The sequence below is a fragment of the Dipodomys ordii genome, unplaced genomic scaffold (assembly GCF_000151885.1).
Source record: "Dipodomys ordii isolate 6190 unplaced genomic scaffold, Dord_2.0 Scaffold68, whole genome shotgun sequence".
Taxonomy (NCBI): Eukaryota; Metazoa; Chordata; class Mammalia; order Rodentia; family Heteromyidae; genus Dipodomys; species Dipodomys ordii.
The window spans coordinates 1,383,239-1,395,770 of NW_012267284.1; the positions used below are offsets into that span (position 1 = coordinate 1,383,239).

The 12,532-nt window shown below is 52.1% G+C and overlaps 1 protein-coding gene across 1 annotated transcript in view; it reads left to right on the plus strand.

Annotated features, from left to right (window-relative positions):
* The window catches only part of Fam20c (family with sequence similarity 20, member C), a 49,082-nt gene extending 39,751 nt beyond the window's left edge, over positions 1–9,331 (plus strand). Inside the window, exons 6-10 of the mRNA XM_013023559.1 lie at positions 5,652–5,832; positions 6,534–6,643; positions 6,864–6,945; positions 7,253–7,312; positions 8,368–9,331. Coding sequence (XP_012879013.1) covers positions 5,652–5,832; positions 6,534–6,643; positions 6,864–6,945; positions 7,253–7,312; positions 8,368–8,617 — 683 coding nt within the window. The 3' untranslated portion in view covers positions 8,618–9,331. The remainder of the gene's footprint in view (positions 1–5,651; positions 5,833–6,533; positions 6,644–6,863; positions 6,946–7,252; positions 7,313–8,367) is intronic.
* The last annotated feature ends 3,201 nt before the right edge of the window (positions 9,332–12,532 follow it).

The window sequence follows — 12,532 nt, forward strand, 5'->3', positions numbered from 1 at the left end:
CTTCCTTCCTTCCTTCCTTCCTTCCTTCCTTCCTTCCTTCCTTCCTTCCTTCCTCCCTTCCTTCCTTCCTTTCCTTTCTCGCTTGCTTGCTTGCTTGCTTGCTTGCTGACTGGTACTGGTGCTTGATCTCAGGGCCTGGGTGTTGTACTATCCCTGGGCTTTTTTTTTGCTTTAGACTAGCACTTCTACCACTCGAGCCACATCTCCACTTCTGGCATTTTGGTGATTAACTGGAACTAAGTGTCTCACAGACTTTCTGCCCAGTCTGGCTTCGAATCATGATCCTCAGATCTCGGCCTCCTGGGTAGGTAGGATGACGGATGTGAGCCGCCAGGGTCTTGCCACTCTGTATTTTTTCTTAACTGCAACCATAGATTTGTCAGAATTGAGGTTTATAAATGCATACTTTAATTAAGTGCCACTTCTGTCTAAACTCACCCAGCTCTGACTCTTGCATGGCCTCTTCCTCAGATTCCCATTAATAAGAGAAAAGTGTTGTTGTTTCTTTTTAAGAAAACGAAAAAAAGGAAAGAAAGGAAAAATGATCTCCTAAATGAAGATCTTCTATTGGGAAGATCTTGGGGTGCACTGTGCCTCGTGTTACCCCACGACCAGGAGAGGATTACTCACCAGTATCATAGTCCCAGCCAGATGGCATTCACTGTTAGTAGGGGGTTCCTTCCAAAAGGGCTGCACCCCAGAGCTTTATGATGGACTCCTGGTATCTGGGCTCCTGTCCCCTTCAGCTGCTGGGACTTCAGCCCCAACATTCCCTCCTCCAGCCTCAAATCCCAGCCTCTCCATCACCCAACCCCTACTTCCTGCCCTCACTGCCCAAGGGGCTGACCGACCTCTCTGTCCAGCTGTGGACAAGCCAAGGGCATCATAGCCGAGTGGCATGTATCTATTGGGTCTTAGGTAGGGTTTTGGGGGGAAGTGGATATTAGAAGACAGGGATACTAAGGTTTGAATTCAGGACCTTGTGATTTCTAGGCAGGGGTTCTACTGCTCGAGCTACGCCTTCAACCCCTTTCTGCATTGGTTATTTTTAAGGTAAGGACATCAATTTATGCTCAGGCCATCCTGGGCTGTGACAGACACACACCAATGTACCCAACCATTGTGCTTCCTTGGTAGCTGGGGTAGCAGGTATATACTGTCAGGCCCAGCCATTAATTGAGATGGAGTCTCTTGAGCTTCTTTTATGCCCAGGCTGTCCTTGAACCAAGATCCTTGTATCTTTGCTTCCCAAGTAGCTAGGATTACAGGCTTGAGCCACACCCGGTGCCCGGCTGTCAGTTTGTTGTTGTTGTTGTTATTATTTAAAAAAAGGCTAAGAGTCTAAGCAGATAAATTTTTATAGTTCCCACCAGGCACCAATAGCTTATGCCTATAATCCTAACTAGTTAAGAAGCTGAGATCTTAGGATCATGGTTCAAAGCCAACCTGGGCAGAAAGGTCTGTGAGACTCTTATCTCCAGATACCTAGAAAAAAAAAATGGAGGTTTATCTCAAGAGGTAGAGCAACTAGCCTTGAGTATAAAAGCTAAGGGACAGCACTCAGACCCTGAGTTTAAGCCCGAATTCAAGCCCCAGTACCCAGGACACACACACACACACACACACACACACACACACACACACACACACACACACACACTCTGCTCTCTCTGTCTCTGTCTGTCTGTCTGTCTCTCTCTCTCTCTCTGTCTCTCTGTCTCTCTGTCTCTCTGTCTCTCTCTCTCTCTCTCTCTCTCTCTCTCTCTCTCTCTCTCTCTGCCAGGCAATCCCCGCCCCCTGGCCATGAGGCTCTGTCAGCAAGATTTTTCCCCCTAAAAGCCCTAGGGAATGAATGTCTGGTTTCTCCAAAGTGTGGGGTCTTGGGAAGCAGCTTTGATCTTGTTTTAGAAAATGAAGCCTGTTTGAATTCATCTGATTTTTTCTTTTTGCTTAGCTTGTACTTCTAGAACTTTTTCTCTCTCTCTCTTTAATGCCAGATTTGTCTTTGTTGCCTTGCAGAAGCTAAGTTCAGGGAAAGTTTTGATTGTTTCTGCCTCTGAGTAGCTCTGCCCTGTGTACATAGGTCAGATAGAAAACCCTGTCCTGCCGCTGGGGGTGAGCAGGGCAGCAGCCTCCATTTCCCAGGGCCCTCTGCAAGTCCAGGCTGGCCCAAGTCCTCTCCTCCTCCTCCTCCTCCTCCTCTTCTTCCTCTTCCTCCTCCTTCTTCTCTATACTAGGACTTGAACTCAAGACCTCACACTTGCTAGGCAGGTACTTTACCATTTGAACGCTGCCTCCAGCCTTACTCTGAATTTTTCCAGACCTGTGACATTCACCCTGGTCACCAGGGCCAGCCTGTGCCCTTCTATGGGGTGGACAGGCCAATGTGGCTGCTCCAAAGCCAGACACCCATTTTGGACAGCCCTCCCCCAGCCCCACACGGCACTGACGGGTTCTGCCCAGTGCTCTCTGTTGCAAACTCCTTTTCCTGCCTCAGGGTCATTCAGGCCATCTGCATTGTGTCCAGTTCAAATGCGTGCAGAGAGCAAAGAAGGTCCCGTGGGGTCCTCTGCTGGTGGTGGCCAGGATGCCACTCTGACTGAAGTGAACTGACCAGTGTCACAGCTTTTCCAGGAAGCCTATATTGCCAGGGTGGGCAAAAGGGACAGGCATCCTCCTTGATGACCACTGAGTGGACTCTGGGACATTCACACAGCCCTTTCTGGGTGCTCAAGGTCTCTGGGGTCAGGGGCCTGAGGATTTCTGAAGAAAGTTGTGAAATCACTGCTTCCTGGCCACCAGGGAGCTCGCTGGCTCTGTTGTTGGGTCCTGGGAAGAGATGGACATAGAGCCTCGCTCCATCCTGGCTGGACAGGTGAGCTGAGCACAGAAAGGTGTTTGTCTCACCCCAGATCACATAGCGGGTGAGGGACCCCCACCCCACCCCACTCTCAAGCCCCGCCTCTCCACTCCGAGTGCAGCTTTAAAACCAGCTTTGGATCTGGAGAGGAAGGGATTGGAGCTGTGAAATGCTATTTTTTCCCCTTTCAACATGATAACATCTAAACCCAGCTAAGGCACGACAGGAAGCCTGACAGAGCCGTCCAGTCTCGTGGCTCTGGCCAGGGAGAGATGAGATAGAGATGAAAATAGAGCTGCTGCCTGGGCTGAGCCTGGGATTTTTTTTCTTTTTTTTTTCAAACCTCCGGGTTGCTGATTAAACGCTATCAGCCCGTGGGGCCACACAGGCTGATCTCTCTCAGATCCTTCCTACCACCGTAATTATCCAGCCCTGGCTCTGAAGTGCTGAGGCCTGGGGAGGGCAGGGAGAGGCAGGAGGCCGTGCACAGAGCTGGTCCTGACTTGCTACACCCAGGGCAAGGTGGGTCTGCCGTGGGCCATGCGGGTACCTCTTCATCCAAGGCTTCAGCTTGCAGATTGGTGACACAGACAGCCACCCCGGCCCCTCCTGCCCCGTGGATGTGCCTGGCAGAGCTATGCTGGCATCCATAGGAGTCCACAGGACCTGGACATACGACTCAGGGAAGAAGTCACATGAACTTCTATAGCCCCAGGTTTGCCAGGATCTCCTTGTCAGGCAAATAAAGGAGAGTATGAAAAGGTAGCTTGGATCTGTAAATAAATAGGCCAATACAACCATCCGTGGGGCTGTGATCCGATCAGATGGCCACCTAGCCTTCCCCCCTACCCTGCAATGGGGAAGGGCTAAACCCTTGAATGAAGGTAGTTAATAGGTAGCCAGGAACTTGTAGATTCTAAACAATATTTTTTTTAAAAAATTGAGCTATCATTCACATGGCATAGAACGTAACGTTTTAAAGCATGGGATTGAGTAGTTCCAGCAGATTCTTGATGTGCTCAAATCTGAATCCTCAAAAATCCAGGACATCCTGCTGGACCAAATCCAGAACCAAACCCCCACACCTGTCACAGAGCCCCAGTGTTTTCCCCCAGCCCTCAGCAGCCCTGGGGTGCCATCCCTGTGGAATCTACCTGCTCCAGGATGGTTTGTATAAATGAAGATATGCTCGTGATTTACCCTGCCTTCTCTCACTGAGCATGAGGTCCTTAGCGGCTCATCCAAGCTACAGCTTGTGTCTGAGCTGCACCCCTTTTCCGTAGCAAGTAATATTTCACCATATGAAAACTTGAGTGTGGCTCTCCACCACCAGCGGGTGGGCATTTGTTAGTTGTGTTATCACCGCTGCCTTGGGCATTCTTAAGCTTCTTAGCAGAAATACATTTCCTTCTTCTCTTTGAGGAGTACCCAGGTGGGGGAATGGCTAGGGTCCTATGGTGATTCCGATGCCGAGATAACCAGTGGTCTTGCCATGAGCTTCTGGACCATTGTGTTTCTTCTTCAAGAAGAAGATAGAAGTAGGTGCCCGTGGCTCACACCTATCATCCTCACTACTCAGGAAGCTGAGATCTGAGGATTGCAGTTCAGAGCCAGCCCAGGCAAGAACGTCTGTGAGACTCTTATCACCAAAAAAGCCAGAAGTGGAGCTGTGGTTCAAACAGTAGAATACTAGCCTTAAATCAAAAGAAGCTCAGGGACAGTGCCCAGGTCCTGAGTTCAAGTCCTAAGATCAACACAGAAATAGAAGATCTATCCCTCCACTTCCATCTAAGTCATTTGCCCATATATTAGATAGGTTGTCTTTTTTTGTTACTGAGTTTTAAGCATTCTTTCTTTCACTGTGGTGCGCGTGCGCGCACACACACACACACACACACACACACACACACGCATGCACGCGCACACATGCATGTGGCTGTAACTAAGGATTGATCTCAAAGCTTTGAACTTGTTGGCAGGCATTCTACCTCTTGAGCCATTCCCCAACCCCTTTGCTTTTAGTTTGTTCTGTAGGTAGTCTCACACAATATCTGTGGACCAAGATCCTCCCAAGGAGCTGGGGTTATAGGGGTGCCCCACCATGCTTGATCCAAAAGTGTTTCACATATTCTAAATATTAGAAGATCCTTGCCAAAAATAGTTTTTGCAAAAAATAGTTTGCAAAAATAGTTCTTTGCAAAAATAGTTCCTCCTGTTCTGTGAAGTATTTCTTGACTTTCTTTGTGATGTGAATCATTTTGGGGGTGAAGGGGTGCTTTTTTTAGGTCTTTTTTTTTGTCAGTCATGGGACTTGAACTCTGGGCCTAGGTGCTGTCCCTGAACTCTTCAGCTCAAGGATAGCGCTCTACCACTTGAGCCACAGCACCACTTCTGGTTTTCTGGTGGTTAAGTTGGAGATAAGAGCCTCATGGACTTTCCTGCCCAGGCTGGCGTTGAACTGCGATCCTCAGATCTCAGCCTCCTGAGTAGCTAGGATGACAGGCATGAGAGGCCAGTACCCGGTGCTTTTGAACATTGCTTGTTCTGAGAGTGAAGAAATCAGCTGGATCCTAGCTCTGACCCCGAGCCCTGTGGCTCTAGAGGTTCGATCTGCAGGGCCAGAGGTGACTGTTGAGCTGAGGACGGTGATGATTCCTGCCCAGGCAAAGCCAAGCAAAACCAGGAGAAGGCCATGGGATGGCACCTGGGACAAAGCCCGGCTGGGACATTAGTCCCCATGGAACCACACTGAAGGAAGAGTTGCAGGTGACCGGCTTTGTCTCTCCATCAGCCAACAACATCTGCTTCTACGGAGAATGCTCGTACTACTGCTCGACGGAGCATGCCCTGTGCGGGAGGCCGGACCAGATAGAGGGGTCCCTGGCTGCGTTCCTTCCAGACCTGTCCCTGGCCAAGAGGAAGACATGGCGGAACCCTTGGCGCCGCTCCTACCACAAGCGCAAGAAGGCCGAGTGAGTGTCGGGACCCAGGCTGCAGCAGAACAGAGAGTCTGGAGGATCTCGGTGCCTGCAGCCCAAGGAGGGAGTCAGATTATCCTTATCCCGGGGAGCAAAAGGGGGCAGCAGGGCCATGTGCAAACCCAGCATGTGTGTGACACAATGGCTGATCTATTGGCTGGCCAGCAGGACTCTAATCTGAGAATTAGAAACCCCTAAGAGTAGCTCTGCACCGGTGGCTCACGCCTGTCATCCTAGCTACTGGGGAGGCTGAGATCTGAGGATTGTGGTTCAAAGCCAGCCTGGGCAGGAAAGTCCGTGAGACTCTTATCCCCAATTGACCCCCAGAAAATAGGAAGTGGCGCTCTGGCTCAAAGTGGTACAGCGCTAGCCTTGAGCAAAAGAGCTCAGGGACAGCTCCAAGGCTCTGAGTTCAAGCCCCCCACCTTCTCCTCCCCCCAAAAAAGCCCCTTAGAAGTGCTTAGCCTGCCCTCCATTGGGGTCCCTTCCGAATACAGCCCCTCAGTGCGGTGTTCCATTTGTCCGCTCTCAGCCCCACACTTTTACCAATGCCCTGTGGCCAGGGCTGGTCCTCTGCAAACAGTCTCAGGGATCAGCTCATGTCTTTGCCCGGTGTCACCCCAATAGCTCCAACCAACCTAGGCCCCTTTATCTGCTCAGAGGAGGGGCCCAGGCCTCACGCTGGCTCTCTGCAGGTGGGAAGTGGACCCCGATTACTGCGAGGAGGTGAAGCAGACTCCACCCTATGACAGCGGCCACCGCATCCTGGACATCATAGACATGACCATTTTTGACTTCCTCATGGGTATGTCCCTCAGGGTGTGCTGGCCAATGGGAAGGCAGGGCCCAGGCTCGGTCCCGCCCACCCAGCACTGACTGAGTGGGGATCCTAGGGGCTTGAGGAGGGGTGGGGCTGAGCCACTGCTGCTGGGTTGTGTGGGACCTGAGGCTGCATGGGGCGGGGGGGGGGGGGGGGGGGAAGAGGGGAAGGGACAGAGGCCTCTGAGCACTCTTTGTCCCTCTAGGGAACATGGACCGTCACCACTACGAGACCTTTGAGAAGTTTGGAAATGAGACTTTCATCATTCACCTGGACAACGGGCGAGGGTGAGACCTCCACCCTGAAAAGAACACCTGCCTACCTTACTTGCCCTCGGGGTCCAGCCCAGCCCAGGAGAGAGCAGGCCCCAGTGGGGAGGGATAGCCGCTCTCACTGGGAAAGCCAGGGACACGGGCACAGGGAGGGGGGAATGGCCCACTAGCTGCAGGGTCTCTGATAGTCAGTCCCCCGAGGAAATATGTTTTGTTTGCCTAGGGAAACTGAAACTGAGGCTAAAGGCTGCTATTCCCACCCCCCTCCCCCCAACCCTGTTCCCCAATCAATCCTCAGGCTCTCCCTTCCTTTCTTCCACAGGTTTGGGAAGTATTCTCATGATGAACTTTCCATCCTGGCGCCTTTACAACAATGCTGCAGGTATGGCAGCCACCAGCAGCCCGGCCATCGGGAGGGGAGATCCACAGCCCCGAATCACACGCCCACTCCCACTGCCAGTGACCTCTCCCCATCCCCTTCTCCCCCTTAGCCGTCAAAGGCTAAGGTTGTGGGGCCAGCCAGCAGGGCTCTCATGGCTGGGACACAGGCTTGTCGGGAGGGGGGGGGAATGGTTTGAATGAGAAATCAGAGTCCACCTGTCCAGACAGACCACCAAGCTGAGTTAGGGACAGTCCCCTTGATGAGCTACCTACCACCTCCCTATATCTGTCCCCTGGGTCCACCCTGGGGACACAGGGCACCAGCTCTGCCACCAGGCCCTGCACATGTGCAAGGTAGAACCAACACTAGAACACAGCCGCCATGAGGCCTTTGAGCTTGGGCCTCTCCCTCTCCCTCAGTCCCTCTCTCCCCTTGCTCACTCTCTTGTTTGCACTCTCTCTCTCTGTCTCTCCTCTCTATCTACTTTTGTCTCTGTCTCTCTGGGCTTCTTTCTACGTATCTCTGCCCTTGTGTCTTTCTCCCTGTGTGTCTCTCTCTGCCCATATCTTCTTTATTTTTAATTAATTTTTAAAATAATTTTATTGAGATGGATTGCATAAATTCCACAGTGATACTTATAAAGTCACAAGCACATTTTAACCTTCAACAGGCAAATTATCATTATACTGGTCTAGAAAGTTTGTGAATTCTATAAGCTTTGGCCATACAACTAGTCCTTCCACATCAGGTGATCGGTACATTTTTTTTCCTTTTTGCTTAGTGTCTGCTATTCCCACTTTCCCTCTCATTCCCTCCCTGCCATTGCTGCCCTTGAGTTGCTTAGTTCATTTTCATCCGTTTCCATTGCAGCTGATGATGCCCACGTCTCTTATCTCTTTCTCTGTCCCCATCTCTGTGTCCCTCCCCCCTCCTCTCTGTCTCTGTCTCTGTCTCTCTCTGTCTCCTCCCTTCTCCCCTACTCCAGCCAAGGTGCCAGCCTGGCTTGAGCACTGTCTCCCTTGGCCGGCACCTCCAACCCTCTCTTTCGTCCCCAGGATCCGGAAGTCCACTTACCTGCGGCTGCAGCTGCTGGCCAAGGAGGAGTACAAGCTGAGCGTGCTGATGGCCGAGTCCCTGCGGAGGGACCGGGTGGCCCCTGTGCTGTACCGGCTGCACCTGGATGCCCTGGACCGGCGGCTCCGCATTGCACTGCAGGCCGTGCGGGACTGCGTGGACAAGCAGGGGCTGGGCAGCGTGGTGGAGGATGATCTGGGTGTCGAGCACAGAGCTACCACTGAGAGGTAGTGACCTGTGCCCGCCTGCATTGACCTCAAGGAAGGAGAAGGGCGCGGCCACGCAGGAATTCAGAGGCAGCCTGGGGTTGTGTGAACTGTGACCCCGGAGGCCTGGACCTTCCGAGTGTCTGCAGCAGAGACTGGAGGAGTCACCTGCAACCCAGTGGCTGCAGCAGAGACACCGTGTTCTTTTGAATAAGGACACCACACCTTTGCCCACTGTTTTGTATTTATATAAGGTGTACACGACACAATGGACAGCCACCCACACAGACCACACATTGCGTCCAGGATTAAACGAGGGTGCAGAATAGCTCCTACGGGACCCCATCTCCTTGGCTCACTCTTGAACTCTGAACCTCAGTGGAAAAAGAAAACTCTGCTCCTTCCGGGGGCCTCTGACCTCAGGCTGCAGAGCCCCGCTGTGGTGGAGGGGGATCTGGGCCCAACCTAATGGCCTGTGAGTGGACAGACAGGCTCTTGAGTGTGGTTTTTTTTTGGGGTGGGGGTTCAATGACTAGTTTATGTACTTGTCCACTGCTTGGCAGTGGCTGGACCTTCGCTGTGGGCAGGGGCCGCTGTCCTCCCTGGGCTTTGATGGGACAGTTGGTGTAGCTGTGTTGCCCACGGCTCACAGGCCCCAGCTGCAGTAGGCCAACCTTGCAACGTTTCTGTGGATTGTTTTCAGTATGGTACAAGTGTTAATAAAGATACAGCAAGTGCGGGTCCTGCCTACACACAGCCTGGCACAGGGTGGAGCGCTGAGCCCAGCAGGAGCCTCTGAGACAAGGGTCACATCCCGCAAGAACTGAGCTGGGTTCCAGTGGCTCTAATCTCATTACAGTGCCTGTCATCCTAGCTACTCAGGAGGCTGAGATCTGAGGATTGAGGTTCGAAGCCAGCCTGGGCAGGAAAGTCTATGAGACTCTTATCTCCAATTAACCACCAGAAAAACAGAAGTGGTGCTGTGGCACAAGCAGTAGAGCATTCACCTTGAGCTGAAGAACGCAGGGACAGAGTTCGAGCCCCACTACCGACAAAAAGGAAAAAAAAAAAAAACTGAGCCCAGAAGTTCCAGTTCCTTCCATCTGATGGAATCCCCTGCTGGGGTCAGATGTCTAGAGCAGGGTCCGGGGGCAAGATGGTAGCAGCCTCTATCCTCTGGGTTGCTTGGTTGGTGTTTTTGTTTGTTTGTTTTGTCATGGGTCTTGAACTCTGGGCCTGGGCGATGGCCCTCAGCTCGTCAGCTCAAGGGAATACTCTACCATCTGTGCCACAGCGCCACTTCCAGTTTTCTGGTGGTTAATTGGAGATAAGAGTTTCACGGACTTTCCTGCCTCGGCTGGCTTTGAACCACAATCCTCAGATCTCAGCCTCCTGAGTAGCTAGAATTATAGGCCTGAGCCACCGTGTCCAGCTGGCTAGTGTTTTTCTAATTGTTACTATAAAAGTGATACACAGAGGGGTTACATTTATATAAGTCAAGCAATGAGTACATTTCTTTTTGGACAGTGTCACCCCTTCCCTCGCTGTCTCCCAGTTTTTCTCTCCCATCCCCACACTCAGTTGTATAGTTCATTTTCTTTTTTTTGTCAGGCCTGAACTCTGGGCGCTGTCCCTCAGCTCTTCAGCTCAAGGCTAATGTTCTACCACTTGAGCCACAGCACCACTTCTGGCTTTTTTTTTCTGGTTATATGGTGCTGAGGAATCGAACCCAGGGCCTCATGCATGCAGGGCAAGTGCTCTACCACTTAGCCACCTTCCCAGCCCCTGTATAGTTCATTTTCAACATACTCTTTAGTGAGTTCATCTGTACTCTTGTGCTACAAGAATCCTGACAAGGCACTGGTGGCTCACACCTGTAATCCTAGCTGCTCACAAAACTGAGGTCTGAGGATCATGATTTGAAGCCAACTAGGGCAGGAAAGTCCGTGCAACTCATCTCCAATTAACTACAAAAAGCCAGAAGTGGAACTGTGGGTCAAGTGGTAATATGCCAGGCTTGAGCAAAAAAAGCTTAGGGACAAGACTTAGGCTCTGAGTTCAAGTCCCAGTACCTGGACACACACACACACACACACACACACACACACAGAGTTTTGAAAGCTGGGTACTGGGGGCTCATGCCTATAATCCCAGCTACTCAAGAGGCTGAGATCTGAGGATAGCAGGAAAGTCTGTGAGACTCTTATCCCCGTAAAAGCCCTAAGTGGTGCTGCGGCTCAAGTGGTAGAGCACTAGCCTTGAGCAGGAAGAGGCACCTGGGAAGCACCTTCAGGCCCTGAGCTGAAGCCCCAGAATTGACAAAAATCAAACAAACAGCCAGGGTATGACAATCCCAACCCAGCCCTTCCAGGTATTTCCTGCTAGTACCCTATTCACCTCAACTGTCATGTGCACAGCTGTAGAGCCGCAGACCTGCAAGCTACACTGAAAGTGAAGGCTGCCTTGGTTTTTCTCATTTCCCCATATGAGAAATTGACGCTGAGAGGGATGAGTTAAGGAGGTTCCCAGAACAGACTCGAACCCCAGAGGAGCACAAGGCCCCTGCTGGAACCCCAAATCCCCAGCCGGGCTCTATAGATACCACCTATCAAACCGGCAAGACCTCCGACTATGATGAATCTTGGAAGGGAATCACTGGGTGAAAGAGTGACCCCAGAAAGGTCCCTGTCTTCCTGCCTTAGCCCAAGGCCCAATATTTACCCAGTGGTGGGGCAGCAGAGTCACCTTCTGCTTATGCTGCCAGGGGGCAGAGCAGCTGTACCTTCACATGTGGGTCCAGGACTGGGGAAGTTCTGTCAGCTGCCCAGTCCTGAGACCCCAGCCTGGTGGGGTCTGTCACGACCCCACCCCATCCTCCTCCAGGGTCTCCATGGCCCTGGCTGCTCATGAACAGCCCTACGGACCCTCATCTCTTTCAGAGACTCACATAGGTGGATCATCACTCACCACACAGCCCGTGGATACCAAAGTCACCAAAGACAGACATCTCATGGGCAAAGGAAGGATGATATCACCCCCATCCTGTGTCCCTGGTGGGACTCTAGGGGACAGGACCTTTGTAGAGGAGAATACAGTTACATAAGGTCACTAGAGGGTTCTTAATCCCATCTGAGGGGAGACAGACCCGGAGGGGACAAGTCTGTGAGGATGTGAGGAGAGGCCAGCCCAGGCAGGATGACCTGCCCAGCCACATCTGGCCCTGGGGCTCTGGCTCCCTGCTCTGTCAGAACAGAGTCCTGGGGATTCACTACTTTCATTTGGGGACCCTGGCGCCAAGCTGCCTGATGCCCAGGGCTGGTGTCCCAGCCAGGACCAAGGACACACACGGCAGGCAGAGGTGTGGATGGTGGGGGAACAGGAAAAGAAGCAGGTGGAACGTTACGAGAACCATCACTCCACGGGGTCCCTGAGGTGCTGACTGTGAAGCAGCAGAAGGGGAATGTGTGTGTGTGTGTGTGTGTGTGTGTGTGTGTGTGTGTGTGTGTGTGTGCCCGCACACGTATGCTTGTTCTGGAGCTTGAACTCAGGCCGGGGCGCATTGTCCCTGAGCTTTTTTGCTCAAGACTGGCACTCTACCACTTCAGCCACAGCTCCTCTTCAGGATTTTTGGTGATTAATTAGAGATGAGAGTCTCACAGACATGCCTGCCCAGGTATATACAAAACCCAGGGAATGCAGCCTCAGACACAGGTGAGAAAATGATCAAGGGGGTGACTGGAAAGTCGGTGAGAAGGGCCAGGCCATGGCACACACCTGTAATCCTAGTGACTCAGGAGGCTGAGGTCTGAGGATTGAGGCTCGAAGCCAACCTGGGCAGGAAAGTCTATGAGACTCTTATCTCCAGTTAGCCAGCAAAAAGCCTGAGTGGTGATGTGGCTCAAGTGGTAGAGTGCCAGTCTTGAGTGAAGAAGCCAAGTGA